Source organism: Haliotis rufescens, unplaced genomic scaffold (assembly GCF_023055435.1).
Source record: "Haliotis rufescens isolate VD_foot unplaced genomic scaffold, xgHalRufe1.0.p SCAF_1, whole genome shotgun sequence".
NCBI lineage: Eukaryota > Metazoa > Mollusca > Gastropoda > Lepetellida > Haliotidae > Haliotis > Haliotis rufescens.
The window spans coordinates 13,542,692-13,569,438 of NW_025963779.1; the positions used below are offsets into that span (position 1 = coordinate 13,542,692).

Consider the following 26,747-nt stretch of genomic DNA (forward strand, 5'->3'; position numbering starts at 1 on the left):
GGGATGACCACGACTGATTATATTGTATAGTTAACCACTAGATAGGCGTTCGAAGCGATGCGGTGAGATCAGCTGATCGTTCATCCCAGGTCGCTTTGTTGACGTTTTGCAGTCGGTACTGAAAGTGGTGCCCTTGATGTATGAATATCACACTTTTAAAAATTAAGTAGATTTTGTATACGTTCCTATATCTATGTTGTGTAGCATCGCCGAGCAGGCTACATCATATGCATGCATTTCAGTATGTACAGCGGTGAGGCGATACGGTACGCGAAATGTGAAGGTCTCATGCAACGTTGCCCGTAGCCTTAATGTTGTGACAGACACACCTGTAAGTACTTGTCAGATATATAACAGAGAGCAATGAGAAATGTTCTCAAGAAATTGTAAGAGTAACAGGCACTGTAAAATTACGTCATCAACTAGATATCATGATACAATGTTCAAAATAAAAGAAATGGAAATCACTGAAATCTGTTTTGATATTCAAGGGTTAATGGTGCATGTTGTATAAAAGGATTTTATGTATATGAATGGTAGCTGTTTGTTGCCAAATACTACCATGATTATATTTCAATATGATCAATGAAAGATATATATTATTTTGGCCTTTTTGGGATTTTACAAAGAAAAAACATTTCAGACACAGAGGACCCTATATATTAGTTAAAATACTTTTTCAAGAGTATTTGTACCAACTACAATTTTTATAAAATAAAACAATATATTCATACTAATTGTCAAACTCTATAATGTTGATTGTAATATCAATGCAGTGTCTACATCCAGTTTGCATTGACAATAATCATATGATTGTGACACAGATAAAGCTGATTCTTAACTTCATTAGGACTTGCTTTTTATGTTTCCTTGTTCTAAACTGATGTTTCAAATTCCAACATAAATAAATTATTAATGTTATTCTTTTTTCTCTTCACACCAAAATATATCTGCATTGCACAATGACTCTTATTATTTAATTTAATATCTTGGCACACTTGTGCATGTGTACTAGTATTTGATTACACATGCATGACTTTTTAGCAGTCATCTGTTTTTGAACTGAATATTATGCCAATAAAGATAAGTAACTTAAAAAGGAACTCTGGTATTCTTTCAGGTTTGGAGAATCAATCAATTCATTGTGAAAACATTTTTAATTTCTTACATAAGTAACTTTGATCTTGATAAGATCAAAATAGATCAAAATTAAATTGAGGTGATTAAGTTATGCAGTCGTATTCATTTCAGCCAGTCTGTCTAAAATCCGGTCCTATTTTTCAGGCAATAATAAATGAATGAAGATTTAAGAAAAAATATACCTTGCCTGAGTGAATCAGTCAATATGCATATTGACTGAAATTTTCAGTCAAAATACATTTTGGGCTTGATTATAGACACTGACACTGATGTAAGTATAATCTGTTAGATGCACAAACAAATAACATAAATAAATCCATTTATCTACATGGAATGACTGTGGGGTTCAATTAGTATTTATTTAACCATCAGAAGATTTGATGATAAACTTTCTAAATTCATATTTGCTATATGATAATAATATCTACAAAATATACTTTACTACAGGTGTCTTGAAGTAGTGTTGAATGAAAATCAGGATACTTAATTAGATACAGCAGGATAGTGTGTTGGTTTGTATGGGAAATAATTTGTCAACATTAAAATAAATATAATGTTACTAAAACAAGAAGCTAAAACTATGATTTAGATCTATTTATGCATCATACACATTTTGTGGGGTAGTCAGTATGATTTGTTGTTTGTTGGGACAAATCTCTGTAATTTACTACTGTTTTAAGAGCATGAGTATCAGAATTCTGTAAGAAATGATGGATCAATGATTTAACATGGGACACATGTTATAAGGGGCAGATTTATATGTGTAAATATCTTATTTCAAAGTATGATGACTAGTATGTATATTGCAACTGAGTAACTGAATGCTTAATAGATGCATGGTAGATGTTCATTTGGCCTATTTCTAAAAAATAATAATATAAATTTAAATATTCAGATGCAACTTTAATTTTGATATAAAAAGTAACATCAGTTGTTTCATTATTTTGAACGTTATTTCTTCTTAAAATATTTGTAAAGGCACGGATGTATACTTACTAGATCTATATATAGATCATTGGTAAAGGCCTGTCAAAGATGTCTGTGTGTTGCAAATGTTGGCGTATCACTAATTCTATTAAATTGAACTCCATGGTAGTATTTGTTGTGATTTGAATGCTTGAATTGTTGTGGGAAATAACACAAAGGCTGATAAATAAAATGAGTTTGCATTATTTCATCGATGCAATATGTTAGCCCAGACTGACAGAATGCCTCGCTGTTTTCTGACGTAGAAAATAGAGTAGGGGAAGGCTCCTATGTGCCGTGTGCCGGGAGCCACAAGGAAGTGCCAGTAAGCGTGAACCCAGGGGAGAGTTAAGTTACATAGACTGGCGGCAAGTCTCCCTCGCCAGATCCTTTATTACGAGGCTGTAGAAATACGGGACGCCCCTAACTCACATCCGTCTCCAGAACTCTCACGCCGACTTCTTGAGATAATTAAAATATTTTTTCAATGTTCTGCACTTTTTAATATAAATATAGTGTTTGTCAGAAAAGTTAGTTACATAGTTTACTTAATCAATTCTGGTTTATTTACGGTAGACGAATTTATATGACCATAGTGTTATTGCCAAACCCTTCAGTCAATTCTAATTGATCCAGACTGCACAATATCAGGGGAAATCATCATTACATCTCTGTAGTGTTTTGGTACCGTTAACAAAGGCGAAAATATTGCATTAGTGTGTCGCATCATGTATGACGAACAATACACAATAAATTACTAAAAATACAACATCTGGCCGATTCAAATAATGGGGATTGCTGATTGTAACAACCTGTAAATACCTCCCATGGTAGGTGAGACGCCGTTTATGCTCCTGATTAGAATCGGTCGTCAGCAACCCATGCATGTCGTAAAAGGCGATTAACAGGATCGGGTTGTCAGGCTCGCTGACTTAGTTGATGTATGTCATCTTATTCCAATTGCGTAGATAGATGCTCATGATGTCAATCACTGGATTGTCTGGTGCAGGTTCGATTATTTACAGACGCCGTCATATAGCTAGAATACTGCTGAGTGCGGCGTTAAACAACAAACAAATCATCATTTATCACCATGCATTTGGTGAAGTCTACCGTAAGGACGAGCGCAGGATTCTCTGGAATGCTGAGAACACCGCAATCTATGTGTACAAAGCTTTGGAATTCCCTTTGCCTCCAACATTTGAGAGAATTACCCTATCGCATCAGCATTGCAATTGCACATTCATCCAATGGGCTTTTGACGTTCAATGTGTATTGTGTAGTACAGTGGAATATCTGCTTCGGACTTCATTGCGTCATTGTTTTGACATCCAGGTGAAATGAACGTTTTACTTATTGTGGGGCCGAAAGTTAGTCTGATTTTTACAGAGGCCTGTGTTAGGAATATTATAGAAGTATTATTATGAATCATAGTATATTCGGCACCATTGATATCGCCTTGTATTACAAATGCTGATTAGTTAAAGTCCTGTCCCGACAGATTCCACTGTGCACGGTAATATTTGTAAATGTAATAGGTGTGAAGAAAATATGTCCATATTAGCGATAGGGTAGCTCAGTGTCTCAATCAACGCCTAAACTGTCGAGTTCGATTCCTTACATCGGGGTAATGTTTCGTTTGAAGCCCATTCCTGCAGCCCCCCGACGCCGTGATGTAGCCGTTGAAGCCTATAACACCATACACATGCATTAAGTGCACACAATGAACTCAAACTTTGGGGTACATGATAACAAAGACATTTATTCATAACAGAATAATAAACACATATAATATATCCATTGTAATAAAAAAGGTGTGTTAGGTATACCTGCTTCAAATAGCTTCACCAGCAAATATTAACACACTCGGGATACTGTGACACTCAATCAACCGAGTCACCGAGTCCGACCACCCAGTCCACGTAAGTCGCCGCTTACGACAAGCACAGGTTACTTGAGGCAACGCCTACTTCTTTAGGACTCCCCATAGGGTCACATCAACATTTAAGGCCATTAATACATTTATATTTGTTATTCAACGCCGCACTCAGCAATATTCCAGCTAATGACCACGGGTCTGTAAATAATCGAGTCTACACCAGACAATCCAGTGATTGACATCGTGAGCATCGATCACGCAAATGGTATACGATGATATGCATCCCGTTAGTCGTCTTTTACTACAAGCATGGGTTGCTGAAGACCAGTACATGTACTAACCCTCGCGTTCTTGGGGTCGTGATTACATAATTAAGAGAGTATTAGATATAAACACAGAGCAAGTAGTACAAATGACACAATTATTCAAATGAACAGTTCACTCATTCACGTTGCCCTAGCGACTGTCACTTCTGTCCATTACACATACGTATGGAAGTTCCTTCAGACGACACTGAACTGAACTTTATATACATTTGATGGCTAATGGTGGTATTAGACTAGATGTACAAACATATATCTACAAAATTGAAAATATGGAAAAGAGTAAACTAAGTGAAGAGCCTTTGACTTTAAGTGAAGTGATTCATGTATTAGGGGTGTTCTGTAAACGTCAGATCTGAGAATAAGTTTGTCGGCCTTTGACACAGTGCATGGGTTGTGTCTGTCTGGACTGCTTGAGTACTCAGCTCAATGATGCCCAGTTTGCCACCCGGTGCGTGAGTAGATCTCTTGTCCCCAACAGTGATAACTCACCGGATGCCTTTTGTGTAAGTTCTTTTCTTTGAATGACATTGTTATAAACTTGTCACAGCTGCTGCTGCTTAATAAACCGTAAGGTGCAATATATAGTTCTTTGTATTGTATTTATATTCAGGTTGGTATTTCTGCTATCCAAAGTGTGCAGTGAGGCCTTCTTATTCTTTATAGTAATTTTGGAGACAAAAGTGCTAAGTTTATGAACACACAAATGTCATTTTAGAAAGTGGTCATATGTAACAAATGTTATATTTTGGATGACACTTTCTTAGTAAAGTTCATAGCTTTCGGCCATGGGAGCTGTGCCAATTTACACTTGTCAGAACGGTACACAAAGTACGTGATCTAGACTACCAGTAGTCGTACTTCCATTTTTGCGTAAGCCTCGGTGGCTGAGTGGGTAATTAGATAGGGACTCAACCAAACAAAGTGCGAGAATTTGTACTTTACTAAGAAAGTGTTGTCCCAAATATGACACTTGTTACATATGACCACTTTCTGAAATAACATTTGTGTTTTAATGTGTTGTTTAGTTTCGGTTGTTTTGCTTGTACATTCCAGGAAGTGGGCAGTGTTCCCATATTTATAATGTATTGATTACAATCTAGTAGTAAATAGGGTTCATACACGACTTTTATATTTAATTTAGTCCCATGAATTGCACACTACATGTTCTTAATTTGCTGCAATTTCGCGTATTTGTTCATTGGAATATTTAGCTCTCTTTCACTTATCCAGCCTTGTAATAAGTGGATAATTTGTCAATTGCTTTACGCTAATTTCTATTAAACAAGTTTTCTGTGGCCTTCCACTAAGCACAAACATCAAATATTCAATATTCAAACAACATATCTTCTTAATGTCACTCACTCATTCACTCCAGTATCAACCTTTCACTCACTCTTATATCAACCCGGTCCTCATTTTTTGTAATAGATATACTCTTATGTACTCATAACGCTTTCTCTTAAATAAGCGCATATCCAATCTGTCATGAATCTGAAACAAAATAACGAACTAAAAGTTACATACATGACAACTGGACAAAATTGTAACTACATACGTGTATGAACAATTGGTTCAAAATCCATTTACAGCATTGTTAGATGTGAGAAGAAATATACTACAAATAGGCCTATACATGCATGTATGTAGGAGAATTGCTCACAACTATGCGAGATGTTTATTTGCGCTTCTCAAAACTGTTAACGTGGCAAGCATTAAATATTTAAGTCAAATTTCGAGATAACGATATGTTATATCGTGTCTAATTAGACAGATGCGGGTAAATTTATATGTATTTGTATAGGCGGTCGCGACCACAGACAAGGTTCGACATATCGGTACATTCGATAAAACACGGTTCGAGTATACATGTTGAAAATGCAAAAGTAGTATATTTACACAAAATGGTTTCAACGAAGTGACAGTCATTTAAGGATTACATGACTTCGACCTACATGACTTCGACCTGCATGACCTCGGCATTTTCTCTCCTCTTTAATATGCTGACAAATCCTTTCATTTATTATTGGTATACTCATATCCACGAACATCACACTCACTTACTCACTCACCCACTCAAGAATTACATACCTGTGTGCCTTGTTTCGAAATGCTTTCTGGCATGGTAGAAAATGAAATCTTCCACCACTTTGAGGAAATAGTCGTTCCTGAAAAATATATGAATCGAGTGACAGCAATTTTTGTGATGGCTGAAGCCTCATGTTTCTGTCACCCGTACAACCATTAGGACAGAACTATGTATTACAACTTACAATCATCAGTCACATACCTTGGACGTCCAAATTGTAGTACAACATCGGGTAGTATCAGATTTCTTTTTGTGATGTCATAAAGTCTGAAAATGCAAATTAAATAAATCACTACATCATTTCTGTATATTTGTTGGTAGTGTATAGCGTAAAACTATCGGTCAGTTGTGGAAACAAAGCTTATTCGTTCTTAATACGCGCTTGATTCTTATATAGTGATGACAAACAAACAGAAGCTTCTTGATGGAAAATTAAATATGTTCCTTAAGTTTATTTTATCCTATACTTACCTTGGACCTCTTGTCCTCGTCACCAAATGTGTCTCCATGGACTGCATCAGTATGGCATATCCCTGAAAGCAGTCATTCTATCATTAAGTCATGTCATGTACTCTCAGTATAAATTTACGTGTAAAAGTTTGGATCGAAAATATCTTCATATATGGGCATATCCGCTTTAGACAGAGGCCGGTTAGACAAATGTCACTGTAGTATGAACATACCGTTTATCTGTAAGCAAATTTAATATGTAACTCAGTATTTCTGTGTTGAGATGGTTATCAGTATTTCCAAACACTGGCAAATTAATAGGCGTTTTCAACATTCGTGAAGTCAAATTAGAGTAATATTTACAACAGCATTGAGGTGGGACATGGCCCTGCTCCTCTCCAGCTTCTTTCGTTGAAAATAAAGCACATGTCTCCTGAACTCTTCAGGTACTTCTTCTGTATCATTTGTTGGGTACCGGTACAGCCTGGGTACATCTTCATCAATTATCTTTTCCAACTAAAGGAACAAAACATTCCTAGTTATACCGTTCATCAAGTGTACACAGAAACATATTTATAAAGTTACAAATCCAATGGAATAAAAACGTCATCAAAAATACGTTTTCATATTGTTATTCGTGACACATTTACTACAGTCTAGAGATTGGAAATTAACACTATCTATCTATCTATCTATCTATCTATCTAATTATCTATCTATCTATCTATCTATCTATCTATATTGAAACTCACAAGTTGTTATGCCAATATAATATTTACAACTGAAACTGTAGGTCAATATATATGAATGTTCATACCACATTTCGGAATTCTGATCGTTCCACAGTCCTCAGCTCCTCGAGATCATCAGCAAGTATGTTCACTTGTTGGTCACCATATTCCTTCATGTCTACTGCAGGAACCGCTATTTGTATTAAACAAACATATTCATACTTTGAGTTTATACCATGGGCATCTTTTTCTCTCTGTGTGTTTGTCTGTGTGTGCATGTGTGTGCGTGCGTGTGCGTGCGTGCGTGCATGTGTGTCTTAATTCTTATATGAGGTTGGTTTCTAAACAAATACTCACGCATGGCTTTTCTTGTCACTGTCGTCTTTTCGACACATTTTGTGCTGCAATAATATGTAGTAAATTAATAATTATCTCTAGTATTCCCTCTTTCGCAACAGTAAATGCAATTAGTAATTATTCTTTCTCCAATATATTTTAATTGCTGTATGATAACTGCCTGCAAACTTATGTGACTAGTCGATGTGTATCAAGCGACACAAGTATAGAAATTTATTATTCACAAACTTATGATATCGTCTTAATCGTATCATGTTTCAAGCAAAGATTTATTATGATTATTAAAATGTTTTCATATATTATTGTCAAAAGTATCATACCTTTTAAGCTGCACCTCAGGATTCGGTTTCTAAATGAAATACAAACAATTCTATGGTCATTCACAAACCAATTTTTAACAAATGTATACTATTTATCAACCTAAGATACGAACTGTACAACACTCTCGTAAGTCTTCTTGTGATGGAGCAAGAACAGAACATTCAGTTATTTCATGAATCAGATTTTACTTTCTGTACCTGTGTTTGGATCTTCAATGCCGCATATTCAGGTCTTCGTATTCGTTTCAATGGCAGAGGTTGGTCAGCACACCACGAATCCGAAAATCTCTTCTGATTCAGAAACATATAGAAATGTATTTGTGTCCTGAGTGTAGTAACAGAATTTCAGGAGCGAATAAATTTTATATGAAATTTTGAAACAGTGTACCATTATTACTAGTTATTATGTTTAATGAATTATAGTACGAATTAAATTACGTCAATTCTATATTACCTTATGAAACCAGAAAGTGCACGTGAATACAACATGTATATAGGGTCGCATCACTTCCATGCAAACTTATGGAGATAAATTCACTGAATAAAAGTCGGCAAGCACAGACCCCGTTTTTCCGAAAAGCATGGGTTGTTGAAGACCCTTTTCTGACCCGGATCTTCACGGGTGTATTTTAGGTATGAATCATAACAGTTTGTTGTCATGGGTACTTAATGCATTATGTGCATAACACATGCATGTGTACTAGTTGGTTGGTTGGTTTGTTGTTTAACGCCGCATTCAGCAATATTCCAGTTATATGACGGCTGTCTGTAAATAATCGAGTCTGGACCACTGGACCAGACAATCCAGTGATTAATATCATGAGCATCGATCCACGCAATTGGGATAGATGACATGCATCAACCAAGTCAGGGAGCTTGACCCCCCAATCCCGTTAGTCGCCTTTTACGACAAGCATAGTCGCCTTTTACGGCAAGCATGGGTTGCTGAAGACCTATTCTACCCGGATCTTCACGGGTCGCATGTATACTAAATGTATTTTCAGTACTACATGAAATGGAATCGACCATCTAGATGTATCAGTGAAACCTCATTATGTTTTACCACTGGAACTTGCTCCCGCAGTCCGTATTTGCTTCGTATTTCCTTTGTTGTATTCTGAAATGGAACGATGTTCCAAGTAGCACATATTTTATAAGTAGAATAGAATTGCATGTGAATTACTTATTGAATATTCGAAATACGGGGATATATTTGTGACACATACCTTTGGTTAGCTTACGAACAATAAACAGTAGCGTATATGCCCATTACTGTCACAATTATTCACAGTGCACAAATAAAGTACCTTTGGTTCCACATCCTTCACTGCATTCAAAATTTCTTTGGCTATGAAAGAACGGTAACTGCTCGGGTCACACTGCAAAATATGTCATGTTTTTATTTTAAAAATAATCATTGATACATATCGTCTGTAATATAACTGCTATACATTAGAACTTCAATACACCACAAAAACGGTCGTACCTTCTTGTCCTTGCTGCATTCGTTCCACGCATACTGAAACACGAAATCATATTCAATGTGACCATTAAATCACTCACTATTCCAGGTATTCTTTCATTTACATAAATTTAAAAAAAATATTTTCTTCATAGTAACCGTGAATAAGTCAAAGTGTAATCAGTGGCGAGAAAATATTTAATCGTTATTATTCAGTTTTGAACAACTCTTTCTAAGACCTTGCTGTACTCACTATGCATATGCAAACACCACAGCTTGTAGCATCCGTCTGTGTGGTGTACTCATGACTGACCTCTACGTTGAAGTTTGATAGGTCAATTGCATCATCTGGTACATTCTGAAGTCTGTATTCCATGTACTCCCTTTGAAGAAAAGTGCAAATGCAATGAGTTTGGACCGACAGGCAACGCAGCAGTTCATAGTAATAACGTAAGCAGCCATGTACTTGTAAGGCTATAAAACTACTTCATTTATTAATATAGATGTGGCGATATAGGGCATTTACTTATTCAGCAACCCTACCTTGTTGTGTTGACCACTTCTTCGTCTAATCTCCGGTTCAAGGGGTCATAGAAGCGCATTCGTTTGGCTTGTACATCCAACACCTGCGTCAGAAATAAGGAGTGACAGTAACTGTTGTACGTCTATATGTGACCTTCACATAAAGGTAAACTGAAAATCAAAGACGACGCCAGGTTTTTACGAAAGGGGTAAGCATGTCTCCCCAAATGGAAGCAACTGCCATTCACACAATTTGCACAAAAAGGTATGTATTTGTTGCCATCCGACGTGGGCCTGTACACAAATCTGAGGATCAAGTGATCGACCCGAAATTCAGTCACACGATTGAAATCCAACACACGCCCACACACTTCGACGTGAGTCACACAACTACACACATACGATAGGCACCATTCATGTGTGGTCAATTTCTGTCTCAAATACCTAGGAAATACAACTTACCAGCAATGTCCAATGGCTTCCATGTCTGTGAATCGGTATAAACACTTTCTCTGCTTCCGAGAGTTTTTCCTGAAATACAACGAACATGGTCCTTTACATTCGGAACAATACTCAAATACCTACAATCTACAGTACAGGACTAAGGTTGTGCTGTCTCACGGCATTGTGTACTTAATCTCAGCCTACAAACGGTATCTCATGTCGTCCCTTGAACATCTCTGGTATCATATGTATTAACAGGCAATCGGTTGTTCACATATATTATTGAGGACATTAAATTTTGTTTTCTTTATTAGTGTAGCGAGTCTTTCACAGTAGCCTATGTTGTTGTGTTGTGGCAATTTTCAGTTAGCCATAAAATATTTAATTGAATAAAATATCACTGGTAAATTATATTTATGTTCATCTCATGTACATAGTTCGTTTCCATGTCATTATGTTAAAACATTAACCATCAAAAGAACTGCATCTATCTTCTATTAAAACGTTTCTTATGACATTCACTGCCCATATATATCTGACAACTGAAGACAGTATAACAACATGCATCCATCTTGAAAACATACCTTTTGTTTCATACCGTACCTCATATCATATTGTTAATCTAGAAGTAGTTCCAACAGTAGCATGTACATGATTAAAACGTCGCCATATACCTAGACTATTGTTTATTGTGGCATTACAACAACAAACAACATAATATCCCGTCTTAAGGTTTCATATATGTGCAACGATTAGACTTGACATGTATCCAGTTACCTGTTGCTACATTAAGGGAATGTTTGTCTTCATCAACTTTATTCAATTCATTCAATTCATTTCCTCAATATGTCGGCGTCTTTCGGCGGTTCAGAAACTCTTCCAGTGCATCTTATCTCACTTATGATACTGTCAATTTCAGAAAACGCTTTTTCTTGAAGATTTAATTTTCTTTTCTCAATAATGACAAGCCTTGCAAGGCTAGGCGATTCTTATTCACCAACCGACAGTGAATGATATCTTTTCCTCAACGTCATCTTCGAAATATTCTTCTCTTTACCCATTCCCACTTTATGACAAATAGAGAATACTAAACGAGCTCCTTTGTAATACTTATCGTATGAAACGAGTGAATAGTTCTGGTATCTCACGATCGAAAGGGAGTCCGATACAAGAAACTATTCACGAGTTTCATAAAAATGTTATTAAACAGGAGCGAGCTTAGTAATTTATTTATTACTTGCCGTTTATAACTTTTCTAAATATGTTACTGACCCACTATTACAAATATGGAAATGTCATAGAACAAACCAGATGATGTCATACTTGGGTTTTGACTATTTGTTCGGATAGGGATAGGTGACGTCATGTTCAATAGTGACGTCATCTGGTTTGTTCTATGGCGTTTCCATATTTGTAAAAGCGGGTCAGTGACATTCGTGTTGATTGCAGTAAATGTTTCAAAACCGATATCGTTGATTCTTTTTATTTGATAACAAATTCCATCCTTTTTAGCTATTATAACGGTAACGCTATTTTTCAGGGTATTATCATTTGCAGAAACCCTCGGTCTTAATGGAAGACCTCGGGCTTCTGCAAATGATAATGCACTGAAAAATAGATTTACCCTTATAGTAACATAAACTTACGTCTGTCGTTGCTCTACTATCGACTTGTGGAACAGGATGCTGCATCAAAAAGATTACAACACGTCACAATACCCTCTGACGTAATATGTAGAATATTGTTACAAGATCCAACCACGAAACAATGTCATGTGACGTCAGCATAGCATCAGGGTTGAGAGGGTCATTGCGTGTGCATACCCTCTCAGTGATCTATCGTCACTACACGCAATGTCGTTGAATAAGCCCAGGGATGTTGGGAGTTTTCAATATTTGTTACTGAAACTTGTTCCCGCAGTATATAAGCACGCGCTTTGGTATTATACAACGTGTTATACAGCTGTATGTTTATTAAACGGGTGATCTCTTTACGGGCGAATAAAAAAACTATATATTCCCTTGGCATATTTTGTCTTCAGTTTAAAATTGTAACTGCAGATATTTCTAAAAAGCAATTCTGACCTTTTGAACAAGTGGCGCCCGGCGTCTCCTTTTGGACTTGAAATGTTGCCATCCCTCTATAACTTGGCTTGATAAAGCTGCGTTTCTCTGCTTACCCCGAAACAAATAACATATTCTAAAATAGCAAGTGATATATTCAAGGACGAATATTGTTTTGGCATTTGCACACATTATCACAATTTGTAACAAAGTTGATTAATCTATTAATGAATGACATGGCATCTTGTAAACATATCTACATATCATTTTGTACATATCATATGTATATATCACGGTATGTTGAATATCCTGTCACTTACCCCCCGCCTTTGACACAGCACATACAAGAAGACGTTTATTATCTGCAAAGAAACATAATATTATTAACGTTATTGTTCCACTTTATCACCGTTTAATAAATGTACTTCATGTGTATACAGTGGTGTACACATACCTGATCATTTAACCAGCCCACAGTCCATCTGGTCTCTTTGTCAATTTTCACTCTCAGCTGGTCTTCTGTTTCTTTCGGAAGTATTGGTGCTATTGTCAGAATATCCAATTTTGATATTCGGTAGGGACCTATCGTCACTACTATTTCGTCCAATCTTCTGTCATCATTACAGATATCTTGAAACTGAAAAACATACAACAAATTATATCTATATATCAAAGATATCATTGTATCCGCCAAGTTTATATTTCCTTTATATATTGTAAGTGTACTTAGTTATAGGTTACAAGTAACAGTTAAAGTTAAACCGCCCTGTAATAACAAACATTATTACATGACTCTCTACCTTAAGGCAGTTCGTCCTGTATCGTAAGCATATTTGTAAAGACGAAAATATCAATATGTTTCATCACACTCACCACATCCTCCGCCGGCAATGGTGATGAATCTGCTTGCGCGGTGGAACATTCCACTTGTCCTAAAATAACAATGACGGATTGTTTCGGCAACAGCTTGCTAAAATGACATATACGTCATGTATACTTTTTTTATTACTTGTACTTATATACATTGCAAGTGATTCCATGGCATTTCATTGACTAACCAAGGAATTTTAGGCGGAAACAATTACCGAAAAATATTTAGGTCACTAACTGTGTTATGATTGGCTTATGAAGTGTGTGCGCTGTTTTAGCTCGAAATGTTGGCTACAGTTGTGTGTTTAATGAACAGTCTGTGAAGTTACTATCGTTGACGTACTTATTTATGCTTATGTACACAGTGTGCAAACCGGTTTTTACCTTTATACCAACATAAAAGCAAAAGATATATATTGAAGTTAATTCTTAAATGTAACACGTCAACGACAGCGATTAACCAGTCTCGATAATCTGACGAAACAGATTCCACTGGGCGTAAAAGGCTCAATAGTGGTGATAGTTAAAGGAAATATTCCGCGTTGTATGCGGTTGTATTAGATTCTATACTTTGTATTTATTTAGAATAAGTCGCCAGCGCTTGTCTTAAGAGACGACTAAAATGTATCGGATGATAACACTTATTATGCCAACCACTGGCCCAGGTTCTTGAATTAGAAGAATTGATATAGAAGAACTGTTGGTGAAAGCAAATGTGTGGCAAAAGTGGGTACTTATTTCATATTTGATCTTTTAGTTACTTATACATGAAACCCGTATGAATGAAAATATTGAATATAGAATACTTACCAGCACGTTGGAAATCTAGACTTTGATAATGTGCTTCATGATAGTGACCTAACATAATAGCCGCTCCTGGTCCACCACATATCATTACAACATTGCTGTCGGACGCGGTTCCATCTTCGGAACTTGTGAAAACGGCAATGTCCTTTTTGAGAAACTGCGATGTTCTCTGTACTACAAGGTGATCAACGTATTCACCCGGTGTAGACATGGCCTCCAAGTAAAGGTTCCAGGTTTTGTGCCGTTGCACATCGACAAAATTGGATAGGTGTGTGCCTCCTTCCTATAGAAAACAAGTATATATAATTGACGTTACACAAGCAGGTTTGGTAGCATTTTAATTAGTAATTCATCATATATCAATTTTAGGCACACTTAGGGTGTGGGTGTAGTATTGTGGCTGAAACGTTTGCTTGTCACGCCGCAAGCCATTGTTACATTTCCCACATGAGTACCATCTATGGATCTAATTTCTGAGGTCATCAACGGTTCCATTGACCAGCTAAAACCACGATCACTCTCTGAAATTAAACACCTACATGCGCCTTAAACTCTAATCATAGCGAGGTGAGGTTGAATGGGGCGAGGAACAAGGAGCTGTCATCTATTCGCTGTGCAGAGTTACGTCCATTAACCATGTTAGAAAATACCGACCATGTACACAGCTATAGAACTGACCTTATCCTCCACTTTAGTCGGCATGTTTTATGCCAGTCGTGGAACTGCCTTGTCCAGCGAAATTTCGTACCTCCACCTGAACCCCACTGAATACCTGTGTTATGAATTTGAATGATGTGCGCAGACATCCTGTATCATCTGTATTCACTTATCGAGTGTATCTGCACCCGAAGGGCAACCCCAGTACCCTCACCAGACCAATAACACGTAACATATGCACAAATATATGGTCCGGTGTGCACTTACATAAGGATACCTCCGTAGGCTGTCAACTACTGCCATCCTTAGTCCCCTGTGGTCAAACACTGATCTGGTATCGAGGCGTTGAAGCTGATCTACAACTGCGTGGAAAAAACAGTTGCCATCTCCGGGAGTTCTCCCTCTAAAACGCAGCCCGTGTTCGGTTACCGAGGCCAGAAGTCGTTCTGATGTCCCTTGGCAAAACGTTGTCACGTTTGATGGACTAGCCTTCTGCAGTGCTTCTTGCAGTTGTTTCAAGGTAACTTTGTGATCTGTATCATACAAACGTACAATAAAAAGTAGGCAATATGTGTGTGTGTATATATATATATATATATGTGCGTGTGTGTGTGTGTGTGTGTGTGTGCGTGTGCGTGTGTGTGTGGTGTGTGTGTGTGTGTGTGTGTGTGTGTGTGTGTGTGTGTGTGTGTGTGTGTGTGTGTGTGTGTGTGTGTGTGTGTGCACATGTATCAATCTAGGCACGGATCGAGTCTATAGTCTGTGTGTGCATATCTTTAAATATTATGTTCACTAGGATGAGTCGTAACGAGGATATTCCATCACTGCCATACAGTCAAACACTTGTATGCAGAAACCCTAAGTTCAAGATGAAAATGCCCAAATGATCAATACTGACACTTCTCAATTCTTCGTGATAGAGAATTCCCAGGAGTTTCCCATGGGGATGTGGAAGAAGTCCGCCATTGTTTACGACAATTTCTGAAATACAGTCTCATGAAGACATGCATCTAAATTTCAATGTGTGTTGTTCATACGCTTATAAACGTCAGTTTCGTGGTCATGTGACCGGCCTCTTGACATGATATGTGACTTCATGACATGTGAACTTCACATTAAAACATTATATTAATGTGTTAAAAAATACATGCAGGTCAACAGATTCATCAGTGAAATGACTAATATTTGATGCCGCTGTTAGCACTATTCTAGCAATATCCCATACAGGGACATAAGACATTTGCTTCATGCATTTCCCACGTGTGAAATCGGACATTGACCATCGGGAAGAACACCGACCTCTAGGGTACCACACTGCCCAACAGATACATAAATGTTACTTACATTTGAGCGATATTTTCTTGTGCTTCTGTGCGTCTTCAGTCCTCGTCCAAAGGTCTGTTTTCTCTGTAAATATGAAAGGTCAACACCAGAACGATTATCTCGATTATCCAACGAAGCAGATTCCATTGGTTGTAAAAGGAACAATAGCCTTGAAAATTATATGAATGGATCACTGAAAAACAACAGATAAAGTTTAACATGCCATTGTAAAAGTTCAAATAAAATACAACAAGAGCCTTTATTATTTCTTGTCATCTAACTTATAATTAGACATGGCACTTAATGGATGCTAAATCATGCTGCATGTTTAGGTACATGTATGTCAACATGTTAGAAATAAATTGTATCAATTTACCTTCTTTTTCTGCTGCATTGTCCAAATCTGGAAGGTAAAATGTCACTTTGGAAATGAAATACGACGCTTGTGCGTGCTGATTGGCGTATATCGTCAAAATAATGTCAACCTATTATATTGTATTCAATTTCTTCATATGGACGGTGGAGTACACTAGTGGTTAAAACGCTTGCTGGTCACGCTGAAGACCCGGGTTCGATTCCCACATGTGAAGCCTATTTCTGGTGTCCCTCGCCGCAATATTGCTGGAATATTGATGAAAGCGGCGTAAAACCATACTCACTCACTCGCTTCCCAATAAACGTCATATATGATCATGTCATAGAATGCCACTTATAAGTTCTTACCTGAAAGATGCAGGCGGCCAAACTTGTCATGACGTATTTCACCATACGAAATGTCTGTGTTCAGTTTTCCTTTGATTGCTTCTGTCATTTTCCTGTTTGTATGTTCATTGTGAAAATGTAGAAGCAATCGCAGGACAAACATGTAGTTACCCGGCGACATCGAATCTAGAAAGTAGTTGTTCCGGTTCATTTCCCTGTGCAGCTGCTCTTCAACTTGTGAATTTATTGAGCCCTTCATTTCGGGAACAAACGTTATACGCCTTAGGAGTTCCTCATCTGATTTTGTATTCCCTTCATGAAACCTATCCAGCAAACAGAACGTTTCATTTGAGGTTGGCAAATCATTGTCGGAGACTGGTGCTACTGTCACCCATTCCTTCATGCAAGGTATACTCTTTGAAAATACCCCCTCCTTAGCTTTTTTTATGTTGTCTGCAGTCGCTTCACCCAAGCGTCCTTCGTTGGGCATGTTCTTCCGCCGCTTGTTACCATGGCGTGACATCATTGGGGCTACGTCACTAATGATGACTGGCGGTTGTCTTGACATAGATAGAATTATGTCGACATGGTCTCTGACACTTTCAGGCCTCAGAATAGCTTTGAACGCGTACACTATTCTATGGGGGCAGGACGCTGATACCCATCCACCTGAATGAACATTAACATAGTGATGGGACACATTTGGTTTAACCTTGCTTTTAATAGTATACTATATCCTCCAGTAGTCAGAATGTGCTCGGATCCGAGCAGAGATTGTGGAGTTTCAAGTTACAAAATGACATTCCATTAACAGACTCAGTGCTGGTTCTTATGCAGAGGGGGCTGGGGATGGCTTATCTTGAAGACATTTAACGAAAATAATATTACCAAGCAAAAGCCACTGTGTTACAAAGTAAGTAGTTATTTTGCATCATTTGGTCTGGCACTTGAATGTGGGAACACACACAGCGTACACATACATTGAACAATACCCTAAATTGCATGTTTATATTAATAATATGTTTTATTCATCATTTTAAATGCAATAGTAGGCATAATTACCAGAATGGCCCCATATGCTTGAAAATAACTTGTTGAAGGTTGATTTGCTTTTCAACTTTTCCTTCAAGCTGTTGATCATCTCTAATTTGGTCCCTTTGGCGTCTACTTCCATCTTTGTACACCAGTGCCGTACATCCAGAACCTACATGATATGATATAGAAAATGTCGAAAACATGAGTGACTATGCTTATCATATCATATCATATCATATCTCAATTTGTAATATTACTACCTACGCATATCAAGATTGCAAGAATTATACAAATGTGCCTAGTTGATATCAATAAGGCCTTTCGATTATGTCATATTTACCTTCTTTTCACATAACATTTGGATCAGGAAATCTTCAGTCAGTTCCTTATCCCCTGTATCAAAATCTGTATCTTGAAGATGGGTTCTGAGAGATCGTACTTTTTCAGCTTCAGTGTTGAAAGCATTTTCATCTTTTCTGGCTAATCCAATGAAAGGAGCCCAGTTGTCATAACTAGGTGTAACACGCCCGACGTTGGCTGCTTCTGCCAGGGAATGAAATGATAAATACATTATAGTGTATATAAACAATATCCTTACAGTAAGTTTAATTTTAGTCCCCCCCCCCCTCTCTCTCTCTCTCTCTCTCTCTCTCTCTCACTCACTCACTCACTCACTCACTCACTCACTCACTCACTCTCTCTCTCTCTCTCTCACACACACACACACACAGACAAGATGAGTCATTTATAATACAATATGAGGATTTGCACCTTTTCCAAAACCTCGAAGTAAAATAGACGCCTCCACCGTTTGGCTCCAAAACACATCCATGTTGATTCCATCTGTAGCTGTTTCTGTCCCTGGTACTTGTGACACTGTAAGCAATACATGTTTACCATAACAGACGAGAGAACAGGGATAAGGAAACATCATTATGGGATATTGTTTGTGACCAACCATGAGATAATGGACCTTACATTTTTGCTTTCCATTTTTATATTTTGAAACTACATCGTTAATGCGCTTATACATTTCTTAGACACTGGAAGTTATAAAATAGACTTACATGCTAATGGAAATGCACATTTCCTATTTGCATCTGTCACCAGGCAACATGGAAAACGGCCACAGATGTCACAGGTAAAGTTGTACTTGTGATCGCACATTGCCTCAAAGTGCAGATATCCCTGTAACATTTTGTCTCCGGGAAAATGTAAGCCGGAATCTTCTGATAAGATGTCGGCAGCCCTTCCTACGGCTGTATGATTCTGAAACCATTAAGCAGGCGAAATTGATCACATTCATTATGCCGATATTTTAAACTAATCCTAAGTTAACAGTCAAAAGTGTTTAAAGTCCGAATGTCACCGGCCCACATCAAGTGCATATATCAACAAACAATGCGCCATACAACAATCAGATATCACGATCACATAAATATGCAAAGTGTTGTTTTGGAGAAGGGAGTCGTCCATAAACTAACTAAATTAGGTATAATGTACCTTCAAGTTAACTCTGAACCAGTGGCACAGGCGAACTGACAGGAACACGTGGTCGTCAAAATTGTGTATACCATCCCTGTGCTCTTGGTACCTGTAGAAGTGACCGCACGCTTTGCACTTCTTTATGAAAACAGCTATATCTGACAATGAAATAATGTAATTAAAACATTGTAGAGAAAAGTCATATTCAAAATCATACTATTATGATACACTATACAGACAATCGCACCCTTGTGTTTTTTATGCCAACTATATCAACACGGTTCAATAACAGTTTAAATCGCCATAGCTTGCCCAGTTTCGATGGTAGACAGATTAGTTATGCCATTAGATAGTTATGTTGTGACAACTTATGACGTCACAATAGTCTGGAAAGCATTATGATGCAGTTTCATTGAAGCAATATGTCCTAGGTAATATCGCATCATCTCACCCAAGCAATATCACCTGTCGGATTACAAATTACAGTCCACATTCATAAATTGGCTCTCATTTGCTAGGAAGTAATTTTCATTTGTTTGCATAAATTGTTGTAAGGTATTTACGGTCACCATACATACCTGTATACACATGACCTTTATCGTATATCTTCCCCTTTCTGGTTACCAGGTACTGGTCAAGTTCTCCTCCATCTGCACACATTACACAATGTGTTTCGATAGGCGACAGGTTTTCTAGATGTCCTAATTGGGCATTTTCCGGAACTTTAAAATCTGGTGGTATTTTCTTCCTGGACATTAGATAATTGGCCATTAAACGTGCACCTTGTCCGGATGGTGGGTATGTCTTACAGAAGCTGCTTCCGGAATCTTGTAAGGTTCGGGTTTCAAAGGTGACCGATGTTGTTGGTTCCTCGCTACGATAATGTCCAACTGATACCCCTTCATTCTCACTACAGATGTAACCGCTTCCCTTGGAGCTAATGTGCAGCAACTCTGGGTGTTCCTGTGCCAAATACCATTTGACAAGAGTCTTGTGTACGCAAGATTTGGTGGTTTTACAGCAAACGCAATTCAGCTGTCCTTTGTCCTTGAAGAATGTGACTACAGCGCGACCGAGTTTAGCCCAGTATTCCTTCGTTCCATCATACACGGAGAAATAAACGCTGTTTACAGAGTGCTTCTGCTCCCATAAAACGACGACAGGTATTTTGCTTTGTTCTGCAGTGCCTACAAGCTTCTGGGCAACCTGCATGTTAGTAGAATGTATTACCTTCTGTTGACAAAGATTTTCAGCATGTTCTGACTGGAGGTGTACTTCTTTCGGGCATTCACTTGCAAACATAACTGATTGCAAATGGGGGCACTGATAAATACCTACATTGCCCCTTGCTGCAACACCCAAAGCTAAATTGCAATTTTCATGTTCACATTGTATCTGCTGTGTGACAGTGTTCATTTGTACATGAAGTGGGTAATCTGGAGCGATACTGGACTTGCTGATCATGTAGAGACCGCGGTGTTTATCAACGCATATTCCACGTTGGTATGACTTGGTTTTCACTTCATCCCGTGCATTGTGTGTCTCAATATGTCTTTTAATGTTTTTCTTAGAGATCATTGCATTGCAGACAAAACATGTCTCTTTCGGAACTTGCTCTCTCTTCACTTTTTGGATGTTAGGGGACTCTGCTGAAGTTCTTTCCTCAGAAGCTGTCTGGTTTGTTGTCAGAACAAAAGGGCAAACCGTGGTCGTGTGTCGGACAAATGTGAACTTTCTCCGAAAGAGTTTACCACACGGGCAGTGGTAATGGCACCGGTCTTGTTTCGGAGTACAATCCAAAAAGCAGCTTAACACCCATAAATCTGCAAGGACACAAATACGGATTATTATACCGGACCGCCTCCGTGGTCTAGTGGTAGAACGTCCGCCCGGTGAGCGGAAGGTCCGGGGTTCGATCCCCGGCCGCGTCATACCAAAAGATGGTACTTGTTGTTAACATGTCTGGCGCTCGGCATTAAGGTGCTAAAACAAGGACTGGTCGGCTCGGAGTCAGTATGCTGTCTCTGTGTGGGGTATTCATGTTAAACTGAGGCATGGTATCTTAGTGAGCTAGCACTTTAAAACGGCATCAGTCCGGACCAGTACAAGCAGCCACTCACACAAACACGTGCATGCACGTCACTAAATAGTGCAATAATCTTCGAGGCGACGTTAAACCCCATTTTACCTCACCTCACCTCACTATTATACCAGATAAAATGGTGCATTGGGCTTGTGAGGTTGTGTAATGGACACCGTTTTACACGTATGCGTAATGCCACGTATACGCTAGGTACATACCACGCAATATTAGATTAATAACAAACACCAATTTATACATACCCCCAACTTTGACGTCATGTTGTGTGTGCTTGTTTATGTGTCCTTCCTTGATATTGTACCGCCGTGACGTTGATTCTGGACACAGTTTGCACTGGAATATTCCATCAACTTTAGCCAGTAAACTCTTACATGTGCCGAGCTCTTTTGTGTGCCATATGTCTTCATTCTGTAGACAAAGGTAGAAAGTGTAAAATCAACAAGTTTTCAAAAGAAGTCCTATTTTTCTATTGCTTGAGACTCCAGGACACTGAGTGGTGTAAAGCCACTTACATTTATGAGTACTAAATGAAACATAACGCGTCGATATCCATTATCTTCGCCGTGCATTTATGAAAACCTGTAACCAACTGAAGGTAGGGTGCTACAATGTCTAGGTTACATGGCCACTGTAGATAATAATACTCACGTTTGTTTCACAACGTCCATGCCTGGAAGAAATAAAATAATGACAATATATAAACATTTGAAGAAATGTGTACAACCATTAGAATTCTTAAATTTATGTTAACACTGTTACCAGTTTTTAGCACAAGGTGTAGGCAGTTTCAACTAGAACCAATGTCTTTATAACTAGGAATATATGCTCTTGGTTTATGTATATCACAATTCCATTAACGAGTTTCAGCCATCTCTTTCTATAACCATATATAGTACGAACAATATAGTTAACATATACCATTACTTTAATTTTCTTATTTGTGTGTTAGTGAGTGAATGAGTGCGTACGTTCGTGTGTTCGTGTGTACGTGTGTGTGTCTATGCAAACGTCCCAATTGAAATAGCCTGAAAACTTAGTGGCACATCTGTGAGGCTCACATGTTTCGCATCGAAAAGGTTTAATATACGGGTTTGAAATATTATAAATATTATTATCTCTTTCCTTTACCATTTAGGCATAAAATAACTTTAAAACAGTCGCTCTATACCCCCTTTTAGAAACTATATTGCTTCCCTTTACTACATGGGGTTGTCTATGCAAACGTTCTTATGGAAATAGCCTGAAAACTGAGTGGCACATCTGGGAGCCTCGCATTTTTCGCATCGAAGTAGTTTAAATATTTGAAATACTATTTTCTCCTTCCTTAACTGTTTAGGCATAAATAACGTAAATGTATTCGCTCTACACCCCGTTTGGAACGCTAAAATACGGGTTTAAAATAGTATTAGTTCTTTTCACATTCATTTAGGCATCAAATAACTTAAAAAGAGTTGTTTAAAAACGCACTTTGGGAAGATATATAGCTTCGCTTTGACACGATCATCGATCCCGATTGCGTGAAGAGATGCGCATCATATTAATTACTGGATTGTCTGGTCCAGACTCGATTATTTACAGACCGCCGTCAAATAGCTCGAATATTGCTGAGTGCAGCGTTAAACAACCAAACAACCAACCAACCCAACCAACACGAGGGGCTGTCTATGCAAATGTCCCTTTGGAAATGGCCTGAAAACGTAGTGGCACATCTGGGAGCCTCGCATTTCTTGCATGCAAATAGTTTACAATACGTGTTTGAAATACAATGTTCACCTTCCTTAACTAGTTAGGCATAAAAAAAAGTAAACGGAATCGTTCTGTGCCCCGTTTGGAAAACTATATTTGAAATACTATTTTCTCCTTCCTTAACTATTTAGGTATAAACAAACGTAAAAGGAGTCTCTCAATACCCCCTTTGGAACACTATATGGCTTTCCTTTAACACGGGGGAGATTATCTACACAACATCCCTTTGGAAATAGCCTGAAAACTTAGTGGCAAATCCAGGAGCATGGAAATAGTTTCAAATGCGGGTATGCAGCATTATTATCTCCTTCCTTCCATAAGAATGTTTAATGACATAACATAACATAACATAACATAACATAACATAACATAACATAACATAACATAACATAACATTATGTAAACATAACATGAGAAAAAGTAATATTCAAATGAATGTATTTTACATAAAAAGAACAATAGATACTCATTTCCACTGCGCATATGATAAAGTCAAACCTAAACGCCCTTCACCCTACCGTCATTCAATACGTATTGTCCCCGACATGAAAGATACGTGGAGTGCTCTTCTTTATGAAATTTTAATATTTTACGTTTCACATGCGAGCACATACTAATCGAAAACCATTTGAAACCCATTAAACAAAACTCTGGACATATTATACCCGCAAACATGGAGAAAAGAAACGCCTCTATTTTAATAAATTACTAAAAACTAACACGTGATAATGTACATGTTTCCCAAAGTGGCATTTTGAAAGCAAATCCTGCTTCCTTTCCACGTTGCACGAAAATTTAAAAAAATAGTACGTACCTTGCAAGAAATATTTTTTTGGACATGATCCAGTCTTGAAAGTTACATAGCCCTGTTTGTGAGTTCTCAGCGCTCTGTAAATATCTGAGTCTTATTGAGAGTCTGTTGTGAGATGCCCTGGGTATGTTAAAGGCTGACCACGGCCTAAGTTTCAAAAATCTGTAGCTAGCTGGTGTTAGCACTTTTATCATGAGGCAGGATGTTCCTTGTTTATATGTATCAGTTAGCCCTGTCAACTTCATGAACCTCATTCTTACAGAATGTCAACCGCATGCCCCATTCTGGGTTTCAGGTAGTATGTGCTTATCTTTTAGGATCTCACAGAAGCACTAAATGTGTTATCCAGTTATTGCTGTGACATCTCTAACTCCCTAGAAACTCCTCTGGGATCTGGAACTTGCCACAGAATGTATCACGTCACAATTAACAAACAAGTCCCCTAACAGACCCTAAAAGGAAAGAGTCTAGAGTGTCTAGACTTCTTGTTTCCAAAAATGAACATATTCATTCTGGATTAAGAAAGGGCTACCGAACATCAAGTAATGTATTTGTTCATAAAATATTTATTTAATAGTTTTAACAAAAAGTAAAAAGAAAAATGTATACACTTCCTTTGTAGACTTTCAAAAGGCCTCTGATTCAGTTGACAGAGCACTACCCCTAACAAAGCTATTTCAAATAAAATGTCAGGAAATAGTTCTTATGAAGTGAAAATTGACGGGGCATTTCACAACCCTTTAAATCCAACATCGGCATAAGACATGGGTGCATTTTGTCTCCCAGATTATTTAATATATTCCACAATGATCGTCCACCACATATCAAACAAGAAAATAACAAAATAACACTTAATGTTTTAAACATTTGTCATTTGTTGTTTGCCGATGACTTTGTACTTTTTGCCACTTCCAAAAATTCTGCACGAGTTATTTGATGGTCTAAGAGTATTTCGTGTAACAAATAACCTAAAGATTAAAGGTGAAAAAACAAATGTTGCAGTGTTTGGCAAATCAAGTAAAATAGAAGAAACGAATACTTGGACCTTGGTTGGTGCAAAAATTCTAGTTATGGATAGATATAATTATTTATGAATAACATTTGAAGCAAATGATAAACTTAATAATAGCGCCAAACCTCCCTTGAAATAGGGCCTAGGTACTACCATAAGCTTCAGTCTACCAATAATCTACCCAAATCTGGGGTATAGACGCAACACCCCTAGTCTGAACAACTTTGATTAATTAATCCCCGAGAAACTGCGGCGCCGATGTTGTATATCCATGTTAGGTGTCAACAAAACAACACACAATTGGGCAAGGCGAGCAGAACTAGGATTCTATACTCTTATGTACACAGTACTAATATAAATTACGAATTGCTATCACTATGATGGTTCTTCAACATAGTGAAATTCTGCTTTACCCACTAGGCTCCCCGACCGCCCCGTTCCATGTGATAGGAAAGCCCGAAGTGTTGCAGGTGTCAGACGTTAACCACTTCGGTGAAACCCACGAGCACGGTTGTCGTACTGACCAAATCTAGAAACATAATCGGGGCGAACCGGGATTCGAACCCACGATCATAGATTTCTGGCGTGCCCAAGGGACGCGCTTTTCTGCACAGCGAATTGCTGCGCCTCAGACGACTCGGCCAACCGTGCCCCAAAAGGTGCAAGAAAAAACTGAGGACATTCAGGACAGTTAAAAATGAAATAAAATTAGAATCATATTTCAGTCACTGTAAAATAAGAAAATATCGAGTGCACTTTTCTAAACTAGGAGTAAGTAACCATAAATTAACTATAGAACTTGGAAGACATACAAAGCCACCCACCCCACTACATCAGAAACTATGCTCTACATGTTCAACCATTGATGAGGAAAGACACTACCTACTTTATTGTATCAAACACACGAAAGAAAGAAATATACTCTTTGGAAAAGTATCCACACAAAATGTAAATGTCCACAATAATGAAAACATATTATTTCACCACATCCTCTCAAATATTGAGCCATCAACATCAATTGCATATGTTTCAAATGGATGATGTCAAGCAATAGATTCCCGTGGATCAACCTATGACATTTTATGTATAATATCATCAAATCTGTACTGTTGATATTTTCTATGCATTAAATTATTTCTTTGTGTTTTCAGGTATGTATGTCTGTCTGTATATGTGTATGTATGAATTATGATGTGTTTTTTTCGGGAATGGAATGTTTTCTGCAATAAATATCCTTTCCAGATACAAATAAATCAGTCATAATCCTATTGTACCTATGCTGTCATACAGATCATGAAACAAATATATCCATTACAGTCCCTTCCAAGCCTATGATATTTGGCAAGTCTAGATTACTGCAGTATCAGGGTCTGTACAAATCTGCTGAATTCACAGGCCTTGTAATCATCAGTTAATCTCCGGCTGGCATTAGTGACACCACACCAAGACCTC

General features: G+C 37.7%; 2 protein-coding genes across 2 annotated transcripts in view; one reads left to right on the forward strand and one right to left on the reverse strand.

The window, feature by feature from the left end:
- LOC124148338 overlaps positions 1-26,747 on the forward strand; it is a 109,741-nt gene that overhangs the window by 4,614 nt on the left and 78,380 nt on the right. The window lies entirely within an intron of this gene.
- LOC124144277 overlaps positions 4,431-26,747 on the reverse strand; it is a 33,052-nt gene continuing 10,735 nt past the window's right edge. The window contains exons 2-32 of the mRNA XM_048386737.1: positions 22,375-22,396; positions 21,969-22,134; positions 20,204-21,448; positions 19,644-19,783; positions 19,208-19,409; positions 18,912-19,016; positions 18,481-18,683; positions 18,168-18,309; positions 17,127-17,774; positions 16,780-16,806; positions 16,425-16,487; positions 15,348-15,613; positions 14,427-14,706; positions 13,620-13,678; positions 13,201-13,383; positions 13,067-13,108; positions 12,768-12,854; positions 10,702-10,770; positions 10,261-10,343; positions 10,031-10,100; positions 9,563-9,634; positions 9,319-9,372; positions 8,454-8,546; positions 8,256-8,284; positions 7,936-7,979; positions 7,665-7,771; positions 7,211-7,363; positions 6,869-6,930; positions 6,599-6,664; positions 6,400-6,476; positions 4,431-5,802 (exon numbers count right to left, since the gene is read on the reverse strand). Of these exons, the coding sequence (XP_048242694.1) occupies positions 5,795-5,802; positions 6,400-6,476; positions 6,599-6,664; positions 6,869-6,930; positions 7,211-7,363; positions 7,665-7,771; positions 7,936-7,979; positions 8,256-8,284; positions 8,454-8,546; positions 9,319-9,372; positions 9,563-9,634; positions 10,031-10,100; positions 10,261-10,343; positions 10,702-10,770; positions 12,768-12,854; positions 13,067-13,108; positions 13,201-13,383; positions 13,620-13,678; positions 14,427-14,706; positions 15,348-15,613; positions 16,425-16,487; positions 16,780-16,806; positions 17,127-17,774; positions 18,168-18,309; positions 18,481-18,683; positions 18,912-19,016; positions 19,208-19,409; positions 19,644-19,783; positions 20,204-21,203 (4,434 nt within the window). The 5' untranslated portion in view covers positions 21,204-21,448; positions 21,969-22,134; positions 22,375-22,396 and the 3' untranslated portion in view covers positions 4,431-5,794. The remainder of the gene's footprint in view (positions 5,803-6,399; positions 6,477-6,598; positions 6,665-6,868; positions 6,931-7,210; positions 7,364-7,664; positions 7,772-7,935; positions 7,980-8,255; positions 8,285-8,453; positions 8,547-9,318; positions 9,373-9,562; positions 9,635-10,030; positions 10,101-10,260; positions 10,344-10,701; positions 10,771-12,767; positions 12,855-13,066; positions 13,109-13,200; positions 13,384-13,619; positions 13,679-14,426; positions 14,707-15,347; positions 15,614-16,424; positions 16,488-16,779; positions 16,807-17,126; positions 17,775-18,167; positions 18,310-18,480; positions 18,684-18,911; positions 19,017-19,207; positions 19,410-19,643; positions 19,784-20,203; positions 21,449-21,968; positions 22,135-22,374; positions 22,397-26,747) is intronic.